At 34.2% G+C, this 27,947-nt stretch overlaps 1 protein-coding gene across 5 annotated transcripts in view; it reads right to left on the reverse strand.

The window, feature by feature from the left end:
• IPO11 (importin 11) overlaps positions 1–27,947 on the reverse strand; it is a 232,940-nt gene that overhangs the window by 133,487 nt on the left and 71,506 nt on the right. For all 5 annotated transcript variants that reach the window (XM_053589979.1, XM_053590000.1, XM_053589989.1 and 2 more), the window contains exons 10-20: positions 27,023–27,215; positions 26,193–26,345; positions 25,231–25,274; positions 23,071–23,161; positions 21,272–21,319; positions 20,123–20,228; positions 17,492–17,618; positions 10,262–10,295; positions 10,029–10,069; positions 8,181–8,297; positions 2,333–2,446 (exon numbers count right to left, since the gene is read on the reverse strand). In XM_053589979.1, coding sequence (XP_053445954.1) covers positions 2,333–2,446; positions 8,181–8,297; positions 10,029–10,069; positions 10,262–10,295; positions 17,492–17,618; positions 20,123–20,228; positions 21,272–21,319; positions 23,071–23,161; positions 25,231–25,274; positions 26,193–26,345; positions 27,023–27,215 — 1,068 coding nt within the window. The remainder of the gene's footprint in view (positions 1–2,332; positions 2,447–8,180; positions 8,298–10,028; positions 10,070–10,261; positions 10,296–17,491; positions 17,619–20,122; positions 20,229–21,271; positions 21,320–23,070; positions 23,162–25,230; positions 25,275–26,192; positions 26,346–27,022; positions 27,216–27,947) is intronic.

Here is a 27,947-nt window from a genome sequence, read left to right on the forward strand (position 1 = left end):
AGGGGCACAGAGGATTACGTTTTCATCTTTTATGTGGGGAATTCAAAAGACAATGTCTACAATGCTTAAATCAAGAACAAACAATATAAGCATGTTACTCTGAGCTAGAAAGATTAAAAAAACCTAAAAAGATCTGGTTATTGCAGTGAAAGTTTCCTCTATGAAACAGGAAACAGACAGAAGGAGTAGCAGAATGCTGTTACTCTTCATTAAAAAAATTTGTAAGAACTGACTCTTTACCCTATTTTCACATAAAATTAAAAATCAACAAAATGTACCACATTCTCTCATATCTAGAGAGCTTTACACATGCTGGTCCATTTGTCTAAAATACCCTTACTACTCTCTCTCCTGAACCACCATCTCATTAACACATCTTATTTAACATATCTAACAACATCACAACTTGAGTACCACTATTGTCAGGTGGCCTTCCCTGATGTCCCCTTACCCTCTAGTCAGGTAACCCAACATGTGCCCCCACAGCAACGTACTTCACTGCTAAAACAGCACTTAACACAACCATTTAGTATATTTCCCTAGACAGTGACCTACACAAAGAGCTTGCCCTATACATTTCTGTATCCTAATGCCTAGTACCATCTATTGCATGTTCCAAGTCATTTAAAAAAAAAAAAAAAAAGGTTACTGTATGACTGAATAGCTAGTTCCACTGAAGCCAACTACTGCAGCCTACAAGGTTTATTTTAACCCAAATGCCATCCTTCCCAGTCAAAGACTACCAGAGACTGAATTTCAAAGTTTAAAAAAAGTAGAAATAACATACAAAAACTTACAGAGCAGTGTTTTCTACAAAAAGAAACTTACTCATAAAACTTACTACAATCTTCCCAAATGTCTCAAAGAGCTATAGTCCCAATTTCAGTATCAAACATCATATGCTTTTTCCAAGAAGGACAGATAATTAGTTTCCCAAAATCTTGCACTCTTTCCCTTTATAAATACACAGGCTACTTAAATATCTTGACTAAAGAAAAAAGACTTGACTATTCCAGAGAGATTACTTCAACTTCCTACGTTACCTGAAGTAACACTGCTTGAGGAGATATAAAAGCTTAACTTTTTTCACATCTCTCACAAAACTCCCAAGTTGAACCGACGAACACACTTTCACAGAGATATAAAACAAAAAATCTAGGGGTCACTATTTGCCCTATTACTACAAATTCAATGACAAGCTAATCACCTTCTCTTAACCTTTGTCATCTTCTATAAAGGGGATATAATCTTTATAGGACAATCAGAAGAATTAAAGGGTGGCTAGGTAGAGATGCCAGGCCAGGCATTTATTTTTTTTAAAGTGGTGGTAGTGGAGTGGTACTGTTTAATGATATAGTTTCACTTTTACAAGATGAAAAGAGCTATGGAGATAAATGGTGGTGATGGCCACAGAATATTAAGAAGGTATTCGATATGACTAAACTTATACTTAAAACCGGTTAAAATGGCAAATTTCATATTTTATTTATACTTTAAAATAAGTTGGCAAAAAGCAAAATATTTTGTATTACTATTTATCTAAAACCTCCCTCCACAAGAATTTGTAACTGTAAAACTCATACAGAAAGATTCAGTTCATGTTCAAAAAGGCATCAAGTGTCTGACAAAGGTTTCTACTTTCTTTAAATTAACCTCACAAAGTTTTAGAGTAAGTAATTCTTCATTTAGCAGGAGATCTTTCTACTAGAAAACTTGTCAAACTTGGGGGGTGAGGTTGGTAAAATCCCTGTACCCACACATTCTACCTCTCAGCCATAAGCCCATCCTTCTCTAGAACCTCACCAGAAGACTACAATTCATGTTTACAGTTCAAATGAGAACTATCGTCCAGCTCTCCCTCTGAAAGTTCAGGTTCCTCTCTACCTGCCACACATCCCAACGCTTCAAAGCCCAAGTGTCAGAAATCAGATTCACTCCCTGTCCTGTCAAAAGCAACTTACCTGCTTTCCTGCCTTCTTAAGTTATGATTGGGGAAATTTTTATTTGAAATCAAAGAAAAACAGTGAAAGTATAAACTATATTTATGTGGAAAAGCCCTGAACACCAGGGACACTGCATGCACGGTACAACAGACTGCATGAATCATAAGCCAACCTTCACTGGAGACCACTAGAACTAATGGAATAAATCTTTAAAAAGTAGAGAGTATTTTTCAAATGTCCTCAAAAAAAAAAAAAAAAAAAAAAAAAAGTCCAAAGTAAATGTCTAAAAAATTTTCTAAAAGAACAAAAAAAGTAAACTAAAAAACTCTCAAGATTATGTCTTCTCATAACTCCCCCAAAAATCTCTGTAGAGGAAAAAAATGAATTACCTGAACAAGATGAATAAGAGTTGTCAAAATTGCACATCTCAACATATTGTGTTCTTCACTTTGCTTCCAAAGAAGGGGCAAATATTGCACCAAACATCCCACGTATGGTCGTATCTATATAATAAAAGCAGGGGAAGCAAAAAATTATATTAGTAAAGAAGGTAATTTACTCTGAGAAACACTGACAGAACACTATTAAGTCCCAAGTAACAAGTACTTAATATTCACCAGAGGTAATATATCAAGCCTATATTCTTTTAAAGATAAATCAGATATCATGTAGAGACCCATAGTCCTATGATAAATATTGTTAAATATTATAATTTTAAACAAGTATGAAATTTATAGAATGAAATTAAATATATGAATAGGAAACACAATATGTAGAGATGATATTATAGAAAATGCTATGATATCTTGCTACTTTTAAATAAAACAGCTTACCGGTTAGGAATTAAACTGCTTTGAAAACAGTCAGCATGTTCTCCTTTATTCTTCAATTACCTAATTCAGACCCTCAGGATAAGGAAATGGAAAGGAAAGACTGAAGAAGGCCATACAAACCATTAAAATGAGAAAGGACAAGTGTGATGGTGAAGGTGTACTCAAAGTGGATACACAGGGGAAAAAAACTATCTGCAAAGGATAAAATTAAGTCCACTACAGATTAAGTTAATCAGTTTTTAAAATTTACTCTGAAGCACAGCACAGTTTGACAGTGAGCATTTTGAAAAATTAAATGGACCTACACAGAAGTTGAACTCTGGTTCCAGGCTCAGTATCACAGTATTTGAAATTACTCGGAGGGGAGGAAATAGAAACACTAGACCTTCACTGCTTCAGCACTATTTGAATCTCATGGATCAAAATTAAAAACTGCTGCCAGAAACAGTAAATTTCTATATTCTACTTATAAAGAATCATATTCTAAAGGGTAACCAAACAACAATAGGATTTGTTCCCTGTCCTGGAGGTAGAAGTGGTAATAGAAAGATAATTAGTATAATATTTGCCCAAATATTTTGATGAGATATAACTGAATTCAGAGACTCGTGTATCACCTACTTTCATAAATTATTATATAATATCCTATTTTTAAATCCTGAATTATAATAGTTAATATTTATAGAGCACATACTCAATTTTGCTAAGTGTTTTATCTCAAAGATCACTCCAGTTACCATGTAAAAGCAGGTCAATTAATATAGAAAAACAGAGGTTTCAAAGTACCTATGATCTACTGATAAGGAAAATAAGCTGCTGGTTTGGGTTTTGAATAGAAAAAATTACTTTCCATGAAATGGCAGAAGGGAAGTATATGCTATCAATTACAAATAAGGTAATAAAACCAACATACCCAGTTACATCCAAAAGCTATAAAATATTTATATTTTCCAATATTAGCTGTTTGTGAGAACATATGATGTTAATAAAATTAATGCTTCAAAAACAATATTTAAAAAAATTACCCATAGTCATAGTTGTAAGACAGACGAAAAAAAAAAAAAAAGGTTGCGGATTAAAGAGAACAGAGTGGTGACATGAGAGCCAAACATATTCTGATGGGAGGTGGAAAACTAACTGGTGTTAGCAACTGAGGAAATCTGAATATAGACTTGACAGTAGACAACGGTATTCTAACAGTGTCAAGTTTCCTGAGTCTAATCACAGTTATAGTAATGTAAGAAAAGGAGCATAGATTTCTTAAGAAGGACAGGTCTATGTTTTGGGGTAAACTGTTATGATGTCTATAACTAAAATTCAAAAAACTGGACAGCAACAATCTATATATTTTAATAATAAGAAAGTAAATCTGGCAAAATGTTAATAACTGAAGAAACTAAGTGAAGAGTATATAGGTATTGATCTATTCCTGCAGCTTTTCTATAGGTTTGAGATTTTTTTCAAGGAGAAGACATGAAAGAAATATACTGTCTATAGACAATTCTCAAAAGGATTATAGGACAGGAGATTGGGAGGCAGGCCAATTTCAATTATTTGCATAACATTTTAGAAATCACATAGAATTAAGAATGTTTGACAGTCATCAGGAAAATGTAAATCAAAAACGACAATGAGATATCATTTCACATCCATCAGGATAGTTAAGACAGCAAAAATGCAGAGAAACTGGAACCCCTATGTACTGTTGGTGGGATGCAAAATGTTGTTGCCACTATAGAAAATAAGTGTAGTATAGATGTTTCCCCCAAATGAAAACCAGAATGACCACATCATCTAACAATCCCATTTTGGGGCATGCATCCAGAAGAATAGAAAGCAGAATCCCAAAGAGATTATTAGCACTCTCACGTTCACAACAGCACTGTTCACAATTGTCAGTATGTAGAAACAACCTAAATGTCCATCAGAAGATAAATGAACGAAGAACGTGTGGTATACACATACAATAGCACAGACACACTATTCAACAATATGGAGCAACACGGACAAAGCTGGAGGACAGTGTATTAAATGAAATGAACCAGTCACAGAAAAAAGAGAAACACCACACGATTCTGCTTACATGAGTTATCTAAAATACACAGAACCTCTGTTAAGTTGACCTCCAAGGAACTGTAACAAACTGGTCTACATACAGAAGTGATCAACATAAGGAACTAGGCCTACTGCACTGATACGTATGTTTATTCTATGAAAATTAGATCACCTTAAGGTGGCTGTCAATGTAGGGAGGTGGTCAACTATAGAAGTTCTACTGTAGTTATTAAATTCATAGAATCAAAGAGTGGAATAGTAGCTGCCAAGGGTTGGGGAAAGGGGAAATAAGGAATTATTAAGGAATGGTCATCAAGTTTCAGTTCAGCAAGATGAATAAGCTTTAGGAATCTGCTGTACAACACTGTATCAAAAGTTAAAATCACCTCTGTATTGTTCCTAACACTCAGGGACGCTGAGGCGGGTGGACTATCTGAGCTCAGAGGTTTGAGACCTGCCTGAGCAAGAGAAAGATCCCAACACTGTCTCTAAAAGTAGCCAGGCATTGTGGCAGGCATCTGTACTCTCAGGTACTCAGGTGGCAGAGGCAAGAGAATCGCTTGAGCCCAAGAGTTTGAGGTTGCTGTGAGCTACGACACAAGAGCACTCTACCAAGGGCGACAAAGCAAGACACTGTCTCAAAAAAAAAAAAAAAAAAAAAAAAATGTATGCTTAAAATGTTGTAAAGAGAGATCTCATGTTAAGTGCTCTTGGCACAGAAGTTTGGGGTGTGTGCTGGGGGGGAGATACTATGAGTATTATAGACTCAAAAGTTAGCTCCTATACAAGATACCCATTTTTATCACAACACATTACTAAAAATATGAAAATCAAATATGTAATGGTTTAACGAATATTTTAACAATGGCTCTATCCTAAGGGGATTAAAAGTATTTTTAAGTCCCAAACACACCTCATCTTTTAGATAAAATTTTCAACAGAATTATTTTATATTTCACAGAGCCCCTGTCATTGTGTTCTTTTTGTTCAGAAATCCATAAGCCCCAAAGCTGCCTGACATCACACCTGATGACTACATATTTATTTTGACTATAAATATATGAATCTCTGTACTAGAATAATTTAATTGTAGGTTTTTAACAACTTTTCTAAAAAGTAGAGAAAATATAATACTGAAATAATTATACACGATGGTACAAAAAATGGTGCCTTCAATGAAACTTCAAAATTAAACTGTATGTGTCAGAAACCACTGCTATAGAAAGGCTCAGGACATTTGCAGCCTAATATCATAAAGATGATTCAAATAAAATTTGTTGGACTTAAAAATAAATGTTCACAGCCTAATGGATAAAATTAAAATCAGTTTATGAAAGACAGTTGGGGGTTATATGCAACAAGAACATAAATGATGAGGCTTTCAAAGGTTAACATTGGAGAAGTTAAAGAATCAGACAACAGAAAATATTTTTCTTAACCATTTCTTGTATTAGTTTCAGTTCTGACAATAAAAGCCACTACTGGATTAACTATTTCTTATCAGTCACTTCAGTTGATTAGGCTATTTGTATTATGGAAGATAAGTGTGGACAGAAACACGAAAGTATTTTTAAATTTAATACCCAAAATAAATTTCAAGCTTTTGGTGAAAAAGGTTTAATTAGAGATTTGGGGAAAGAAAGGTAAAAAAAAAAAAAAAAATCACTTCTTTAAAAAAGAAAAAACAACTTCTTTTTTTTTTTTTTTTTTTTGTGGTTTTTGGCCGGGGCTAGGTTTGAACCCACCACCTCTGGCATATGGGACCGGCGCCCTACTCCTTGAGCCACAGGCGCCGCCCGAAAAAACAACTTCTTAATTCCACTAGCCAGATATATCTAAATAAGCTCACAGGAAATGATAATATCTTATTTTTATATCAACTTTTAAAACAAGCAATAATTTACTATAATTATATAATACTCTGAAGCATATTGGGCATTTGTGATAATTTCATAATCATAAAATCCTATAAATTATGTGAGCTCAGAATTACCTTTACCATTTTACACATGAGCAACAATGGTAAAGACCTTACCCAAGCTCAACAGGACTTAAAATAAGTTTTTTAAAAAGTTGGAATTAACTATCTATATAACCAGACTTTCAATGTTCTCTAGAAATCAGCATCAATGAAATGATGTAATATAGTAAGAAATCCAAAGTGTTAAAAAATTTGTAAAATATTACTCCTTTTAGACACCAGTACCTAGATCTGCTTAAATGATTAATAGTGACTTAAATCGACCACAGGAGTTGTATAATGTTGTCTGAATATTGACAGTGCCATAAAAACCTATTAACTTTGACAAGTTCCTTAAAGCTTCATACTGTTTGATATAATAAATTCTAACTCCTACTTCAAGATTTTTGTGAGGATTAAAAGAAAAACATATGCAAAGCACTTAGCACCTAAGTTGGTATGTTGTCATTATTCAATAATTGATAACTGTGCTCATCAATTACTCTGCTAAGAGCAGATCCAAGAGTAGATCTTAAGCTTGTGAACTCTAAATTTTTTCCTAATACCTTACAGATTTGTTTCAGCATAAATCTGTGCTGAAACGCAGACTATGGAGTGGTGAAGTAAGATATAAGAAGCTCCAGGATAATTATAATGTAGTTTTCTGGATTATCATTTTTCACAACGATTAAGAGTGATGGGCACTAAATAATTAACTGTTAAAAACTTGATACCTTATTTTTATATTAAGCCAAATGTAGATATATTCTATAACAGACTGCAAAACACAATTTTTAAGGGGAAAAAAATAGACTTCTGAGAAAGTCTGCATTTGCTGGAAGACAACTATGACTATTGCTCTCCATTTTAAAGAGTATTTTAATTTTCTTACTCTTTTTTTTTTTTTTAAAGTGTAGGCCAGGCCAGGTGTGGTGGCTAACAGCAGCAATCTCAGCACTCTGGGAGGCTGAGGCAGGAGTCTGAAGTTGCCATGAACTGGGCTAATGCCCATGCACTCCAGCCTGGGGCAAGAGAGTAACATTCTGTCTCAAAAAAAAAAAAAAAAAAAAAAGGTAGGCCATGTGCCACACGTCATGGTTATATTCCTACCACCTTGGGCGGCTGGAATGGGAAGACTGCTTAAGGCCAGGAATTTGAGATCAGTGAAGTTATGCAGTGATATCTCATCTCTACAAAAAGTTAAAAAAAAAAAAAAACACACACACACTAATAATAAATGTCAATTTTGAATAACGTATAAACTAATCACACCTGTAAGAAGCATTTTAATGAATATTTTAACTTTTAAACAATGTAAACAGAATTTAATTCAGCACATATTCTACTCACCTCTCTGACATTTATTTTCACGTTTTACAACAAAATTACCTGCACGTTGACTCTTTCAATCACACAAGAAAGGACATGCAAAACATGCATCTTTGTGTCACATTCTGTAACTTGCTGCAGTAACTGAAAAAGTAGTGTGAACATGGTTTCCAAATACTGCAGATAAAAAGAAAAATAAAGGTTTGGAATAAAAATGTGAAAACTTCTGTATACATACAAATGAATAAGAAATAAATCATGTTAAAGCAATAAAAAACAGAAAGCAAAACCTTAGCACTATCTAAAACAACGTTAAATTATTCAAGCAGACAGTACGTAAGACAGTGATTTTTTTTTTCTTTATTGCTGCTAAATCTGTCCATTTCAGAATTTAATTGGTTTACAAACTAAATATCGTTTACAGGAAGAACTGTCCTAAACTGTGTGTGTTTACATTTTGTAATGGTTTTTTTCTTGGGCTGGGGTTGGGCTTGAACCCACCACCCCTGGTATATGGGGCGGGTACCTTACTCTGAGCCACAGGTGCCGCCCATACATTTTGTACTGTTAACGAAACCAGGGACAGTGCATTCACACTATTCTCCCATACGTGTCAATCACAGAATGCTTTGGTTTGCAATACCTACTTATTAAAGCAAAAAGAATATCAATTATTACGCTTATATGGCAGCTATATGCCCTTAACATATGCTGTATGGAGATACATACATTTTTGAAGAAATATATTTGTTATTCTAAGAACAACAGAATATTTATTAAGAAATATCAGAGGATTTATTAGGAAATAGAAAAATATCTTATATCTAGCTATGAACATCTACATTAATGAAAATACATTAGAAATTGACAAATCACTGCTACGTACATAAAACAAACATTGTTCTTTCAAGATAACTGGTTCATTTTTATATAATTTCTAAAACACATTTGTTTCATCTAAAAATATCCAGTGATTATTACAGAAAAATCACTACTTGAAAAGTTTCCCCATCTATGACCCTCACAATCATTATGGACAGATACTTTATCATGTAACTTTATTCTCACCTAGTCTTCTTAAGAACAAACCCCAGCAGCACAATCTTAATGACATATTTAACAAGTGCTTGCTGAGTACCAATAAAGTGAAAATGCCTTGCTAGGTGCAGGGAATTGAGGAAAAGAGTAAAAAAGTAAGTAAGACTTGATAGTCTGGTCATCCAGAAATTACAATTCAGGGTAGTATTCAAGCATATATACACAAATAATACAGGGAAATAACATAAGGAATGAAAGTAATAAACATACATTAAATAAAAATACTGTTTTAAATTACGAGAAAAGGTTTGGCAAACAACTCCTATATAGATAATAAAATAGCTAAACAAAAACAAACAGAATAAAAGTAAACTGTTATAAGTGAAAGTTACGCCTTCCCAAATATCCAATATAGTACACTCTAAAACTCAGCTTTAGGGCGGCGCCTGTGGCTCAGTCGGTAAGGCGCCGGCCCCATATACCGAGGGTGACGGGTTCAAACCCAGCCCAGGCCAAACTGCAACCAAAAAATAGCCGGGCATTGTGGCGGGCGCCTGTAGTCCCAGCTACTGGGGAGGCTGAGGCAAGAGAATCGCTTAAGCCCAGGAGTTGGAGGTTGCTGTGAGCTGTGTGAGGCCACGGCACTCTACCGAGGGCCATAAAGCGAGACCCTGTCTCTACAAAACAAAAAGAAACAAAAAAAAAAACTCAGCTTTAATAAGTAACAGATATATGTATATAATTTCATCTGTACAATAAAACTTAATATTAAAGGCATAAGCAGAAAGTGCTTTTTGGAAAGCAGGAAAGAAAGAGAGAGAGAAAAGAAAGAAAAGAAAGAAAGGGCAACTTGGAAATGAATATTCTTACCGGCAGAAACTGATCTGTTCTAAATTCAAAATCATCAACAGGTAACGAAGAGTTAAGGAATACTGAGAATATATGGGTTTATTAGGATACAATACATATCTAAAACATATATAGTAAAACAATCAAAAACCACATTTTAAACTACCTCATAATTTAATGTTCCCAAGATAAGTAACAATTTAAAAGTGTGAAAATTCTTCCCATGAAGTATTTTCAAATTTTTTAAAGGATATTTAACTTCAAAGTTGTAGCGGTTTCAATACGGACCTAAAAGAAAGTTTATCATTAATCATTTTAGCATGACTAAAAATCATTAATGTCAAACAGAAATTTTTACCCCAAATCACTTTCTTTAAAATCATAGAGTATACAGTACACAGAAGCTCCATGGCTGGCCACCTCCTTAAGCTGACCTAATTTTCCCAGACCAGACATGCATCACATGTGTCAGTATAGTAGGCCTAGTTCCTTATGGTGACCACCTCCGTATGTTGACCAGTTTCGGGTGGTCAACTTACACAAGTTCTACTGTATATAAATAGTCAGATATAAAAGGATATTTTCCTTAGTTTGCTTTAAGGAATAAAATGAAAGGATAAAGCAGTAATTTATTTCTACTCTTCTCAGTTTCCCATAATTTGCCTAAGAAGCCTTTAATCCGGTAGGTGCTTCCAGGAAGAAAAATCACTTGCCATAAGGTATGTGTAGAGCACAGGAGTGAGGAAAAATAGCAGGTAGATGATGCCCAAGAAAAAGAGAAAGTGGAGAGGCAGGAAAACAGAAAGTGGGCAAGCAGGAGGATGTACAAATGAACGGTGCAGCAGACAAGGTGAACGAAGGGGAGAAAAAAGAACACGGACTCCCATCTGTAACCTGATGACAGTAAATGCTTGAAAACCATAAAAACAAAAAAAAACTTCATTTTTATACAAATTTCTAAAACACATTTGTTTCATCCAAAAATATCCAGTGATTATTACAGAAAAATCACTACTGGAAGTTTCCCCACCTATGACCCTCACAATCCCAAAGTTTACTAAAAATAGGGAGGTTTATATAAGCTCCCAACCTCCCACATCTTTTCTTTGTTTATCAGCATGTTGTCTTGCCAAATCATATAATCTCATTCTTTCTCATTTTATTTCTGCATTAGTCAGCTAAATTTGCAGACTAACATACTCACAGTTTCCCAAGGCATAAGTATAGTAACATAAGTAACATAAACCCAAGGCATAACTAAGTTCTATGTTCTATTCTGTAAAATAACATATTTAAAACTTGTATTTCCTAACAGTTGTTACTTCCTTAGATGGCACACTTTCCATACCTGTTTACTTTCACTGCCGTTCTCAAAAGAAAAACTTTTTTCAGAAAGAAAGAGTTTTAAACCTTTATACAAGTTTATGAGATCTTAAGATGCTGATTAGGGGTTTGTGCCAAATGTTAAGTACTTTACTGCCAAATGCAGTGCAAGTGCTTTTTTTACCTGCCTTTTCCTTTTATTTATTGTCTCTAAAGACAACATGATCATTTCAGATCTTAACTGGATTTAACAAATTGCCTGATTATATAATATGTGCAAAGCACCGTGCCAAGTGTTCTGCTATAAAATGACTTCAGAAGAAGACTGCATACTCATGTATTTGATCAAAAATATACAAGGAGGAACTATTACCAGGCACTGTGTTAGGTGGTGCAGAAGATGCTGAGTAAACCTAGTCCTTGCCCCAAGACTTTATAATGAGGAAGAGGGATCAATATTAAACATTTGCTAACAAAAATGGCTAACTTGAAAATGTCCCATGCAGGACATGAACTAACCATCTTTAAATTCCCAGCATTTAGCACAGAACGAACGTATAACAAGCTTTGTATTCATTATTTAATTCAGAGACAGCAGGATACGAAAGCCCTTCAAAAAAGAACAAGAAATCAAACTGCCAGCACTCGACCTTAATTTTCTCCTGACATTCCTCCATGTAAGGACCACTTATTATAAACACTCACTCAACATAGCCAAAGCATCTATGCAGGCAAGTATATAAAACAAAAGACACTTAAATGAAATTAAATGTATCTTCTTTCCTAACAAAGGAAAGTCAGTGTAGCATTACGTGGAGAGAAAAATGTGAAATGAATTAAGATGATCTGCCTGCATTCCAATTTAACTGAAAGAACAGAAAGATCATAAGGGGGAAGTGGCATCGTAGTCCTTGTAATATTGTGCATTACATTACTAAGGTATCTGATGATGCTGGAATAAACAAACCTACTGTACTGCTCAGACAACTGTGTGCAGGACACAATACTTGGTAATAAACAAGTATGTTATTGGCTTACATTTTTTACTATACTTTTTTTATCATTATTTTGGAATGTGCTCCTCTGCTTATCAAGAAAAAAAAGGTGGGTCAGGTAAGTCCCTAGGAGGTATCCCAGCAGACACCATTACTATCACAGATGGCAGCTCCGTGAGTGTTACTACTCCTGACCTCCCAGTGGAACAAAGTGGAAAGGTGGAAGACAGTAAAAACCGGGATTCTGACCCAGGGTAGGCTTAGGCTATGTGTATTTATGTCTTAGTTTTAACAAAAATTTTAAAAAGCAAAAAAATTAAAAATAAAGACAGCTTATAGAAGAAGGATATAAAGAAAAAATACTTTTGCACAGCTGATCAATGTGTTTATAAGCATTACCACAGAAGAGTCAAGATTTAAAAATTTTTTAAGTTTAGAAAATAAGTTACAGTAAGTCATAGTAAACTTTTTATTAAAGAAAAAAAATTATAAAGTGTACCTAAATGTACAGTAATGTCCTAAGCCTCCACATTCACTCACTCAAGAGCAACTTCCAGTCCTCCAAGCTTCATTCGTGGAAAAACGCCTATTACCATTTTTTTATCTTTATTTAGACACACATACACTTTTTTTTTTCTTTTACAAATTGGGACATTAAGACAAGCATTTTTTACCTTTTATACCATACTTTCACTGTACCGTTTCTGTTTACTATGTTTAGACAAACACTACCACTGAGTTACAACTGCCTACGTATTCAGCACAGTACATGATATTCAGGTGTGTGGCCTAGGAGCAGCAGGCTGCACCATATCACCTAGGCGTATACGCAGCTAGTCCGTCTTGGTTGGTGTGAGTAAACTCTGCCATGTTCACACAAGGAACTCACCTAAGGATATATTTCTCAGAACCTGTCCTTAAGTGATACATGACTGTATTTCTATACTGACAGTTGACCTCCCTATGAATGGATGGTCATTTCTTTGCTTCACAATCATGCGCATCCCCCCAAACTATAGACCTCGTTATACCACAGTTTACACCTTATGCAGGCTCTCTCAAAAGTGAAAGATTATACTAATGCTAATTTTCCCAAAGCTTACTACTTGTTTTATGGAAGGTTGCATAGATAATCTAAGCAAAACTTTTTTTTTTTTTTTTTTTTTGAGACAGTCTCAACTATGTCATCCTCAGTAGAGTCCTGTGGCGTCGCAGCTCACAGCAACCTCAAACTCTTGGGCTTAAGCGATTCTCTTGCCTCAGCCTCCCAAGTAGCTGGGACTACAGACTCCCACTACAATGCCCAGCTGTTTTTTTGTTGTTGTTGCAGTTGTCATTGTTGTTTTAGCTGGGGCTGAAGCTGGGTTCGAACCCATCAGCCTCGGTGTATGTGCCTGGCGCCATAACCACTGTGCTACAGGCGCCGAGCCCAAAATTTTTTAAAAATGTATTTCAAATTTCTGAAATTTGAAGATACAATTAGTTAAGAACCTTTCAAAACCTAAAGAAGCCCAGCATATAAACAAAGTATTTCTGGTTAAAGAACCATCTGTAGCCCTGGAAAAAGAAGGTTCTTCTCCTCTAAAATTTAGTGATTCTAGTTTAGAATATGGAAATAGTATTCTCAACTTGCTGTAAGCACTGTCTGCTATAACATGTTATAAGAAGACAACACACACTTATATAAACTTGGTATGTAACAAACAGCCTTGCAGATCACTAAGAAAATTATGTATTATTCCATTAATCACTGCAACATTACTATCCTTATGAAAATTAAAAATTGGGAGCTTACTTCACATCATGTTCCAAAATAAATTCCACAAAGAATGAAGAACCAAGTGTGAAGAAAAAGGATTTCTTAAACCAGAAACAAAAATTACAAAAAAATTTAATAAATCTCTACTGAAATTAAAAAAACCTCTCCTTAAAAGACAATAGAATGGGGTGCAAAAGACGTACAGGGACCCAAACTGAATTTGTAATGTTTGATTTCTTAAATAAAATATTTGAAATATTTATGTGGAAAAAAATCTTAAAATGAAAATATGGAAAACCAGGTGATGAGCAGAGAGGGCTTATTATTTTAGTCTGAATTTTTCTCTTCCTTGGCAAAATTCTTAATTTTTAAAGAGTTAACAAATTAAAAGCTGCTTCTACTGTCATAGCCAGTCTCCTTATAACAACAAAAGGAAAAGGAAACCGTATGGACAACTATAGTTGCCCAGTAAGAAATCTTGAAATCTATCCCAACTCCCTCAAGCAAGAGAATGCAGACTCTGAACGCCAGACAGGATTCAGGTTCGTCAGGATATCTATGCTTGGAAGAGAGCGGAAACAGTGAGCAACTGCAGGAAGCAACTTTTCCCGTTAGTTTAGGACTCCAAAAATTTCACAGTATCAAAGGTCACTAGGTAGAGTACATCTCACTACCTTTGATAGCTATGTGACAGTTTAACATTACTGTTTGATCTGGAGAAATAGAACACAAATAGAGTGATATTTTGGGTTTAAAATATTGTTATCTTTTCCTCAGTGTGTAGCGATTTGACCTATCATGACACATACATGAATACACAATGTGTATGTTTGTGTGAATGTCTATAAATAAAAATTCATGTCTGTACATATACGTACATGTCTATGTGTGTTTACACACCGTCGTATGTATATTTATGTTTGTAAAAAGTTCTCTTCTGCAAAGAGAGGGAAGCAAGGAGGGAGGAGGATGGGGGTCTTGATGTGTGACACACCTTTTGGGGTCAAGACACAATTATAAGAAGGACTATACCTAACAAACGCAATCACTGTAACCTGGTTTCTTGTACCCTCAATGAATCCCCAACAATAAAAAAAAAAAAAAAGTTCTCATAGGGCAGTGCCTGTGGCTCGGTGAGTAGGGCAGTGGCCCCATATACTGAGGGTGGCGGGTTCAAACCCAGCCCTGGCCAAACTGCAACAAAAAAATAGCCGGGCGTTGTGGCAGGTGCCTGTAGTCCCAGCTACTCGGGAGGCTGAGGCAAGAGAATTGACTAAGCCCAAGAGTCGGAGGTTGCTGTGAGCTGTGACACCACAGTACTCTACCAAGGGTGACAAAATGAGACTCTGTCTCTAAAAAGAAAAAAGAAAAAAATTCTCTTCCTACATTTCATTAGACAGGACTTCTCATAGGCTGAAATCTATTACTTATATATTATTAATTTTAAATTAACTTGGTGCCTTACTAATTTATTACTAATAATGGTGACAGGATAAAAACAAATGAAAAAGATATCAGTATGAGATGTAGCTGCCAAAAGATATAAAGAAGAAGGGCAAAAGCTGAACCAAAAGCAGAATTTTCTAAAAGTGTATTATGTGGGTATTAATGTATTAGTCATCTTGAATAGTCACAACACAATCGTATGTTTTTACAGATTCTGACTAGTCCAATAGGAAAGAGGCCTACATGAATATTCAGCCCAGAATTTTCCAACTTATCTGGGCACGAAACTCTTTCTCTCTAATAACACTTGTTGATACTTGATAAAAATAATGTTCTGCTTTTGAAAGCCCAGACAAAATAACTCATCTCTTTTCTTCTCTAATAGACTTATGATAAAAGAGATTGTAAGTTGTTTCTCTATTTCCCAAAGAAAACTTAACTGCAATTTAATTGTTTTGTAAACACAATGCTAAATCCTTAATGTCTTCTCTGATAACTCTGATAGAAGAACAAATAATATTACCTACTAGGAAAATAAAAATCTTACGTTTTATTCTAAAGCTATAACAAAAGTAAATTAATCTGAGAAAATAGTAATTTTAGAAGAAGCTAGGTTATACTAATAAAGTTCTAAAAACGAAATAATAAAATTGTGTCACCTGTGAAATTCCACACTTATACTACTTAATAATTATAGAATGATATTTAGAATAAATTCTCAATTGTTTACAATAGTAGATAATACTTAAGCAGAAAATTCAAGATCAATTCTATTTGCCTTTGAGATGTACCATGTTCGTACAACAAATATAACTTTCTAATTATGTTTTTCCTTCAGTGAACACAAGTAGTTTATTATCACATAAGTAAAAAAAAACAAGATTGCAGTCTAAGCCTTTGCTGAAAGGCAGGGAAGGGAAATGAAATGTGTTCAAATGAGCCAAAAGGGGGTGCAGGGGACACTGAGACATGTCTAGATGAGGACTTAGCACAATTTGGGGGGTTATGGGGATCACTTAATTTTATCTAAAATAATTTCAAAATCAGCAAAAGAAAACTGGATTCACTTTTTAAATAAAAAATAAAATGCTGGAGTCAAAGTTAAGTCCAAGACAAAGAAAGTGCACATAAGTCACTAATATACACACTCACGCATACAATAAAACAATAGGGAGGAAATAAAGAAGGAAACAATTTTATACATGTTCACAATTTCAAACTTCTTAAAATCATAGGCCTATAAAATCTGTTAAAATAACTGATCTATATAATAAACCAGTAAACCTACTGCTTTTAAGGGGGGGGAAGGCAACAAAGAGACCTCACATCAAATTTTCAGTAACACAAACTATAAAAAGTTATGTGAGAAAAATTCCTAAAAGAAACAACTCCAAAGACCTAAAAAAAAAAAATTAAAATGGGTGGGGGGAGAGGAAGGAAAGGAGGGGGGGGATTGGTGTGCTCTCACGTAACAGGCACAATGTCCTGGGGGTGGGGACACCACTACAACTTGGACTCTTACCTAACAACTGCAAACAATGCAACCTAATTGTCTGTACCCTCATATTAATCTGAAATGCAAGAAAAAAATGAGGCACAAAGAATCAACATTAAGAATGAAACAGATTATAATGCTATCTCAGTGACAAAGTCTATCCTGAATAAGAAAATGAATATGTAAAATTAAGAAACTTAAAAAAACTGCCTTCTTTCTTCTAAGAAACAATAAATTATTTTAGAACAGTAAAGTTTGATTAAAGTTCTTTTTCCAGTGGCTAGTAAAAGGCAAACAATAATCAAAAGAAGATAGTCTACCCGCAAATCAAACTGCTCATCAAGAGACAACACTGCAACGAAAGACTATAAACATTCTAAATAAAAATATAAACCATTTGCAAACATGAAAGTTAGCACAGTTAAACTTTACAAAAAAATTCTTTTAAGACATTTAAGGAGCATACCACTAAATCCTGGTCTTGAAGCAAGTTACAAATTGCCTCATATAGCATGGGTCTCAAATCGGACTTGAATTTCACAGAAATCCACTGACCGATGAGCCAAATCACCCTGCGTCGCAGTGGCTTATACCTAGACAGGAAAAATCATGAAATTAGAATGTTTAGTATTTTAAGAAGTCTATTTCATTTAGCATATGTCATCATTTAAATCTAAAATATAGTAAGAAATGCAATCTGCATTTTTTATTTAAGAGCTTAAAAGCTTCTTCTAAATATTCTATGGTACAAAATATTAACAATAAAGACCTAATCTAAATAAATGAATTCTTAAACAAATATGCTGTAACCTTGATTCTTTTGCATTCAAGAACTGTTAACAAAGATAGGTATATAAAAACCAAGTCTATTTCTGCTTCTCAAGTAACTACAAATAGTGCTAATGCTCCAAATCCTAAAGGTGGAGAAGTCTAAAAAATTACTCATAAAGAAGCTCGTGTATCCAATTTTCTACTCCAGTTTTGTTAATACCATAAAGACTATTTTCAGAAATTTAAATATTCATATAAATTTATTGATTTCAGCTAAGCCCTCTGATTTTGTAAGAGGTATCAAATTACAGACTGTGACTCAGACTACAAAAATAATTGTGTGTGTGTGTGTGTGTAAAAAGTTTAACTAGGTATGGTGGTATGTGCCTGTAGTCCTAGTTAGTTGGGAGGCTGAGGCAAGAGGATCATCTGAGCCCAGGGGTTGAGGTTGTGGTGAGTTATGACTACACCACTGCACTCCAGCCTGGTGACAGAGAAAGACCCCCGTCTCAACAACAACAATAAAAAAACCCCCAAAATTATTCTACTGGCATAAATGGGTGTAAATGAAACAAGCTAACAAATATACCATGTTTTCTCAGAAAATATAATCTTAGAAGATGGCTGATCAAGCACATTAGAAACAGTTGCTCATTAAAGTTGTAAGACAATGCACGTAAGTATTCTCTGTCCCCGGAAAGTTTATAACACACAAAAAAGACTTAAAAATGCAAAGTAGTATGCCAGGGTTTCAGAAAAGGAAGAGTGGGCAAAGAGATGAAATTTAAACAGGTCTTTAAGATAAACAGTATTTAGGCAAAAAGTGAAAACAATGCCAATTCGAGGAATTGGAACTATTTAAGCCAAATCACAGAGGTAGAAGTAACAAGACTTGTGTAGAGTGAAGTAAAGAAATCATAGAACCCCCTCAATGAATCCCCAACAAAAAAAAAAAAAAGAAATCATAGAACCATCGATTTTTGGACTGAGACCTTGGGGATTACCACATTTGACTTTCTGTTTCAGATAAAGAGCATGAAGCTCAGAGAGGTCAAATTTCAAGTTCACAGTCACTTCTCAAAAGAGTTAAAATTAGGTATCAGTTTTTTCCTCAAAGTGTGGTGCTTGGACCAGCAGCATCATTCATTATTGTGGGATTGAGACAGAGTTGCATGATCTGATCCAGACCTACTAAATCAGAACCTCGCTTTTAACAACATTACCAATCAGCTCTGCCTAGTAGAAATATAATGTAAGCCAAATACGTAATATTAAATTTCTTAATGTTTACATTAAAGTAAGTAAAAAGAACTGGTCAGATTTTAATAATATTTTTATTTCAGTATATCCAAAATATTATCATTACAACTTATAATCAATACATATTTTACAAGGTTTCAGTTTTTAAAAGTAAATTAATTGAAGTTGAAAAGTAAATTCCTTGGTTGCACTAAGCACATTTCAAGTGTTTGACAGCCACATGTAGGGAGCTTCTATAATGGTTAATGAAGGTTTTAAACTGAATAGAAGGTTTAAATGAAGGTTTTAAATAAGGTTAATTAAACTGCACATTTGTCTCCCCAGTGAAAAGCTTTCTCTCCATCAAAGGCTCACTAGGCCCCTTGAGCAAAGGTAGAGTCTACTTTATTCACTACTGACTCTATAGAACATTGCACATCCAAGTGTTGAAAGTATTTCTTGACTGGATAACTGCAGACATAAATAGCTACTAACTGGTTACAATTACTTTCAAAGCATCTCCAGATCTGTAATTCTATGGCTCTAAGTATTTACAATATGAATTGGTACTACTGAATTAGGCACCTCCATGAGAACCTAACATGTGTGCAAATGGAACCTAACATGTATGCTTTTGCCATGGTGTCTCTATATCCTACTCTACTCTTTCCCCCAAAGATTTGCGGTACATTGTGTGATCCCAAGACAGTCACCTTTCATGGATGTTACCTTGGTTAGGCGATTTCTGACACCAGGTGTAAGAACTGCTGAGTGTCTGTCTTCTCTTTGTGGATAGTTTCTTTCTGAAACTCACAGATCTCCACCTTCCCTCATCTTTTTGTAAAGTCCTACATCTTTTCTCCTGCAAACTACCTTATACAATGTCAAATACTACATAATAGCCAGCTGTTTTATTTATCTTTCAATTAGAAAATTCACAAGTGTTACTCCTTTCTACATCAGAGTTTACCTACTAAGTCATATTATGACATTTTTAAACTTATAAGCAATTTAATGCCTTCTTTAATTCATTAGAAAATCAATAAGATAAAGTAAGTGTAAAATAAACACAAAATTTTATACTTGCCTATTGTGAATGACTTGTAATTCTGGAAGAAGTTGGTTTTTAAACCACTGATCAAAATCAACACTGTCAAACAGCTCATAAGCAGCTAATCCAACAGCATTGTACACTGAGGAAAAAAGGTTTTTAAAAATTAAAGATTGCAGATAGTGGGCCATAGTAAGAAACAAAACCAAAGGCACTAGGTTAAAACATGTAAGATGTTAAGTGACATATATGATATGTTAATCAGGGCAATTACTTAAATAGACATTTTAGAAATGTTACTTAAGTTACTTCATTCCATTTTTAACCTAAATAAACCTTAGTACTTTCAAACAGAAATTAAATTCATTCTGAAATATTCAAGTCAAATTATTATTATAAAATAATACATGTCTCTAAATAGATGCTACATTTTATGATCTGGTCCCTGCTTATCTTTAGCCTCACGTCTCCCCATAACTCCTTAACTGCTCTGTTCTAGTTAATCCAAATGGTCACAATTCAAACTCTGAGTATGCTTATTCCTCTTACCTTCAAGTCTTTCTACAATACATACTGCTCCATCCCCTGGAACCCTCTTCCCACCCAACACCTCCCTCTTCCCTCACACAGCTAATTCCTAATACTGTGTCCTCACATCACAACTCTTTTTTGTTGTTGTTGTTGTTGTTGTTTTTGAGCCAGAGTCTCACTTTGTCACCCTGGGTAGAGTACCATGGCATCCTAGCTCACATCAACCTCAAACTCTTGGGTTCCAGCTCCAAATAGCTGAACTATAGGGTTTCTCCACAACACCCAGCTATTTTTTTAGAGACAAGTTCTCGCTCTTGCTCAGGCTAGTCTCAAACTCCTGAGCTCAGGCAATTCACCTGCCTCGGCCTCCCAGAGTGCTAGGATTACAGTTGTGAGCCACCTCATCAGCCGCCATTACACTTCTTTAGGAGTCTTGCCATAAGTACACTAACCTCCTCATTATTACTGCCTGCGTTAGCATTAACTATCCCATACAGTGTTAGATTAATCATATGCTTACTGGATCACACCCGCCATCAAAGGGTTTCTGTATTTTCACTACTCTTACATCTCAATTCTCCTAGCATAAAACGTGTCGCAAATAGACCTTCTGTCTATTGAAAAATACTTCTAAATCACTTAAGTTTAACATACCAGCATCTTTGATTAGCAGTGCATTCATATCCTCCACATTCGTGGGCCCTAAAAGATAAGTATCAGTAAAAGCAAATAAAACTAGTTTTTTAAAATATATTTTTCATTTAAATACAAATTGTTAGTTTCTCAATTCAGTTAGGTACATTCTTTGTGATATTAAATATGCATACAGATAGAAAAGGAAAGTTTTATTATCACCACCATTAGAAAACCTAAGTACAATATACAAAGCCACAAACAATATTATAAACCATTATATCATATTTGGAAAATGTTATGACAAGTAATATCCTATAAAAACATGTACCACGAAAACTGCTATTGTTTTATAGCTTCACTATAAAAAAATTCTTAAAAGAAAGAAAAGACTAATCACACAACAGGAAAAAAGAAGCAAAGAATAAGAATAAGCAATTCACAAGGAAGCTCTAAATAGAAAAAATAAGACTTGTTTATGACAGTACACTAAATAATGACAATAAAAGTGCAAACAGAAAACTAACAGCCACTATGAAATATAAAAACATTAGAATAAAAAATTGGGAGGCGACATGAGATCAGTCCAAGGGTAGCCAGGCAGGTTCCCAGGGCTCCTACTTCCCTCTGCACAGTGGCCCCTCAAGTCACCAGAACCTCTACCACTACCTCCCTTTATCGCAGCACTCAGCACAGGATGGTCTGGCCCACTCTCATAGATTCCCAGCCTCCCAGACTAGAACCCCAGGCACAGGGGCAGAGAGGAGGCCAGCTGGGCCCCACACCCACCCCTCATCCATTGATAAAGTGCATCCTTTATCTTCCCCCTTAACAATTGGTGGGGAAGGAAGTGTGCATTATATACACAGCAAAATATAGTACTCCACCCAAGGCTCTTATCTACAAGCACTCCAGAAGTTTATCTTTATCTCCAACAACCACTAATGCAGTGGTTCCCAACCTTCCTAGTGCCACGACACTTTAATACAGTTCCTCATGTTGTGATAACCCCCAACCATAAAATTATTTTCATTGCTACTTCATAACTGTAATTTTGCTGCTGTTATGAACTGTAATGTAAGTATCTGATATGCAGGATGTATTTAGGCGCCCCTGTGAAAGGGTCATTTGACCCCCCAAAGGGGTCGCGACCCACAGGTTGAGAACCACTGCACTAATGAGGTAACTGTTTCACTGTCCTTGAAACTCAAATTCAGGATCATCTCTGATAACTTTCCCTTCACCAGCATAATTCAATAAATTGGTAAAAGCCAACAAATAGTTACTGGGTATGCCAGGCAGGGTAAATAAAGTATGAACAAAATGGATGCTATCAATACCCCTTACAACTTAAAGTCTAGCAGAAAAGTAAGAAATCATTAGTCAATCTTAATTAATGTTAAATAATTACTTGTATACAAAGCACAGCAATCAAGTGCCAAAAATTCACTTCATCATTCTCTTAAATCCATCGCCTTCTTTCCATTCCCACTGTCACCATTCTAACAAAAGCTAACACATTGTTTTCGTCATTTCTCACTACTTCTTACAAAATGCTCTAGACAGTTTCCCCCAGGTATATGACTGCTGGTTGGCTTGTGCCACTATGTTTATGACAGCAAAATTTAACTATCATATTCCAAACTGTAACTCAAGATCCATTTAAAATACCACTCCTTCAGGAAAGAATACACTCTTTCCAAACTCATATCCATAGTATGTCCTAGAAAACAGAGCACTTTACATAGTGGACACTCGAGAGTATTTTAACTGAACATTAACTAAATCAATAAATCAAAGGACCACAAAATATATCCTACCTTGAAGTGTCTGCATCATTTCTAGAAGTACAGGAGTAAGAGTCTGATTATATTCATGGAATATATCTATAAACAGTACTTCAGTGCATGGCTAGAAGGGGAAAACAAATTTCTTATTAAAAGGAATGATATACTGTATCTACAATATATTTATTCTATAATAAAGCAAAGAATACTCATACTTAAAATCCTAAAACTTTGAAAATGTTTCCAGTTTTTTATTTTAAAAAATATTATTTTCTGTAACAAATAAAATAGAAAATAAAATCAATAATTTATAATATAAAGTTTATTTCCTTATTTTCCTTATTTTAAAAACTTAAAACTATAGACAGCATATGATTTATATTTTTAAGTTAATCACGCTTAAAATTTAAAAGAACACTCTGTAGCCACATCCATAGTTCGATACTAGTAATGACTATCCAATATTTAATATGTTAAAAATTATATATTTTCTTAGCAATGATATAATAAGCATCATTATTATATTATTGTTATATATGTAATATTGTAATGTATGTAATATTGTTACAATTTTACATGAAAATTTATGAATTCACCATTTAAAGTAGTATTTCTCTTAACAAACACAAACAGTACAGATATCAGTGGTAGCTACCTTTAAAAAAATAATTTGCTTTGGTTCTTAAAAGTATTGAATCACTAAACGATTCATAATATAGAAGAATAAAGACAGTTATGTTTTAAAAGAAATCTTATATGATAGACACAAGGTCTGACTTAAGTTCACAAACTCATTCTAGAAAAAGTGCCACATAAAGTTGTCATACTAGGTCTGACAATTAAGTTTGTGAACTTGCCACTACGTGCTCACCTTGGCAACACCGTACAAACAACTTGGTAAGATTTCACACTCTTGGTGTTTCAGTGTCTCACTAACGTGTCTGTGTCATCATGTAGCAGTGTCTTTCTGAGTAGTGTTCATTATTGTTGCGTGTTTTCGTGTGCCATACAACAACAGGTCTGATGGTCATCCCAGAAAACGAGTTCTAAAATTGCTTTGAAGGGTGGGCTAGGTGCTGGCATTGGCGCATAGCTTCTCAAGAGCAGTATTTCAAAGGTAACCGTGGTAATATTCAGGAACATGGTATGCAGCACTTTTTTCTAGGATGAGTTCATGGACTTAACCGTCAGATCTTCATGTACACACAGAAATATGTACAAATGATGTGTCACCTCAGATATTTGCTTCAAAATAATGCAAGTTGAAGGGGTAAGCAAGATTACATGAAACTAGACTAGCCACGAATTAATAACTGAGTCAGAGGTATCTAGGCTTTTTTCTTCTCTGCTTAGAAGAATAAGAGTTATCTTGGGCCACATATTAAATACACAAACATTAATGAAAGCTCCTTAGCACAAAAAGGTTCATGTATACTTTTCATGATATCCACCACCACAGACAGATAAAAAAAGTCTTCACAAAATCAGTATGGGCCACAGGCTAGACACTCCTGAACCAGATTATCATGAATGGCTAATAATATTATTGTCTCCTATTTCTTAATATGCTTGAATTTCTCCATAGAGGAAGTTTTAAAAATTAATTGAATTTTTCAAAGTTTTAAAATCACCACTAATTTATCTGATTTACAACTATAAGTTTATGAATTTAAAATCATTAAGATACATTTTTAGAAAATCAATGGAAAATAATGTAAATTATGTAAGTCTTAACAAAAGAACAGTTCAAAGACCACATTTGGTAAATCGTCCCTAAAAGTCAAATGTTTGCCATATTAATAAATGTGTTTTAAAAGCATCCTATAGTTGAAAGCAAGGGGCTGATCTCTGAAACTCACAATAGATAGTAAGAGAAATAATGTATCAGAAGAAGCTCTATTAATGAAATAATGAGGGGGAAAAAAAACACTCCAGCCAAAAACAGCAGCTTTTATTTTCACAAACATTTTCCATTTGTGTACTGACAATTATTCCCTAGGCAATTCAACTAAAATGAAGAAAAATTCAACTTGTAAACCCCAAGTTAACAAAAAGAATTTACATACTTTCAAACATAGTTTCTTGTAATTATAAACAGTTTCCTATTTGACTGACTTTAATAATGTCATCATCAGCTAAGAGCTTTAGAAAGGTTTACCTTTCCCATCAATTATTTTTTCAATTAATACTTACCCTTAAACTGTATTTCCAAGAATCTCCTCCCGTTTCTTCCACTGCTGCAATTAAAAATATGCAATAATGATATTTTCAAAACCTCAGTTTGAAAAACAAAAATTTGAATAGTATCAGTATAATATTTCTGAGTTGTTTTAAACATAACCCTAAAATCAAATCACCAGGAACACAGACGTTATATGTTACAGATCATACTTATGTATCTCAGTCACCTATAAACTGCTTAGTAACCTACAAGCATTCTCATTTTCAATAAAAATTCTTTATTCAGGAAAACCCAAAAAGTATATCATTTCCAGATATCTGATATCACCTGATATAATATCACTACCATCCTGAAAATAATTTCATTTCAATAAAGCAATCATATTTCACAAGTTAAAATGACTCATAACACTTTCTAAAAATTTCTTGCATATAGGACTCTTAAACATCGAAAGATTCAATGTTACTTTTAAACATTAAATACTGTAGGACTTTTAAACACTGAAAGATTCAATGCTTCATGTTACAGTATTATACATACAATATAAAGAAAGCAAATTGAAACATAAGATTTTATAGAGGAAAAAGCAAAAACAAAACGATACACTGGGTTGTACGATGCCATATTTTCTAAATGAACTAAAATTAACATTTGTAAGGTAATCTAAAAGTTAAGAAAGGTTTCTTTCTGGATAAGATTGTGCATATTTAAGCAAATCATTCATTATTTGCTTGTCATTTTTATCTAATGGATAACAAAGATAGAATAAGTTAATTTCTATTGTTTTTGTTCAAGGGGGATGGTAAAAAGCATGCTGCTGGTTGTAGAGAATAAGTTAATTTAAAAAAAACTAAAATTCCAAATCAAAACTGCTGTACTAAAATACAACATTATTATACCTATTATTCATATAGATTATCTATTGCTAGAAAGGGGAGGAAAGCCCTGCTAAAAATGAAAAACTAATTCTTACTAAAGCCTTCTGGATCTTCTTCCCACATTGTCAGTTCTTCTTCAGTTAATAGAAAATAATGAGAGACTAATCTTCTACATATCTCTGTCAAAGTGGGATATGTGAAGAATGCCATCTTAATCTTATGGGCTTCAAGAGTTTCAGGGCTGCTATCTAGAAAAATAAAATTTTCATGTTAACTACATAGGCAAACATTCTACCTAAAAGGGATTATGTGACTTAAATAATTTAAAAATACAATCTCGGGAAAAAGATACATTTCTTTATAATTAATTCTGCTTTGTATTATAATCCTATCTCCAAGACACACTTTCCTTTATTTATACCCACATATGTTCTGACTCTATCTCATACTATAGCTTGTTATTACCAGGTTATATTACCACAGCATTTGAAGGGACTAACACACAGGCCTTTCTTTCTCTCCTACGAGACTTCTTCATTCATTTTGGCACACGTGCATATGAATGAATTCTAAATAATATAACAAATAATTTAACCTGCTTAAAAGCAACCGTCTCTTTATATAGTCAAAGAGAGCTTGCAAATGTTCGAATAAATACAGTCTCCAAATGAGCAACAGTGACTACTGTACCCAATTCTTAAAGTCTCTAAGCTTCAACCAATTTATTATACAATAAAAACATCTTATTAAATGCACTATTAAATATTAAATATTAATATGAATATATTAAAGATTATAACCCTTATCACTATTTCATTCCTAGCAACACCTTCTCAGACTACAATAAATATTTAAAAATGAAAAAAAAACACCAATTACTTCGTAATTAGATTAAAATAAAAAAAAACTACCAGTAAAGCATTACCTTCAAAATTTTTGGACGGCTTATAAGCATAATTTTTCACAATCATCTTAATAAGATTCATGCACTGGACAATGAATCGTTCAAACGTAACGCCTTCACCAATTTCTGTAAAAACATAGCTTACAGAAAATTCCAGTGATCTCTGAATCAGAGGTGTAAATGAAAATGGATGCTGATCCAAGAAGTCCAAGAGCTACAAAGAAAAGATTAAAAGATATTTTCCCAAAATTCATATTGGAATAGAATCACTCCAATTAAAACGTTATTAATCAACATTTAGCAAGTTTTGAACTTTGGTGGGTAGTATATATATTTTTTTTATTAAATCATACCTGTGTACATTAATGCAGTCATGGGGTACAATGTGCTGGTTTTATGTACAATTTGAAATATTTTCATCAACTGGTTAACACAGCCTTCATGGCATTTTCTCATATGTGTGGTTTTACATGTACTATAATGATTCCTGGGGTACATCATATAATGTGGATTACATAAGACTACTATCTCATAATAAGAATTTTCTACTATTTCCAGTACAGGAACCAAAACAGAGCCACTTCAGACTTAATTTGGTAACAATGATATAAAAAGTATATAATAGATAGGCCTTTAAAAAGTAATAGATAAAGGGAAAAAACCAAAAAATTATCCTGCATTTCCTGCATGAACTATATTTTGATGTATCAAATAGTAGATAAAGGGGCTCAACGCCCATAGCACAGTGGTTACGGTGCCGGCCACATGCACCAAGGCTGGCGGTTTCGAAACCAGCCCGGGCCAACTTAGCAATAATGACAACTGCAACAACAACAGAAATAGCCGGGTGTTGTGGCAGGCACCTGTAGTCCCAGCTACTTGAGAGGCTGAGGCAAGAGAATGGCTTAAGCCCAAGAGTTTGAGGTTGCTGTGAGCTGTGATGCCA

Source organism: Nycticebus coucang, chromosome 1, assembly GCF_027406575.1.
Source record: "Nycticebus coucang isolate mNycCou1 chromosome 1, mNycCou1.pri, whole genome shotgun sequence".
Classification (NCBI taxonomy): domain Eukaryota; kingdom Metazoa; phylum Chordata; class Mammalia; order Primates; family Lorisidae; genus Nycticebus; species Nycticebus coucang.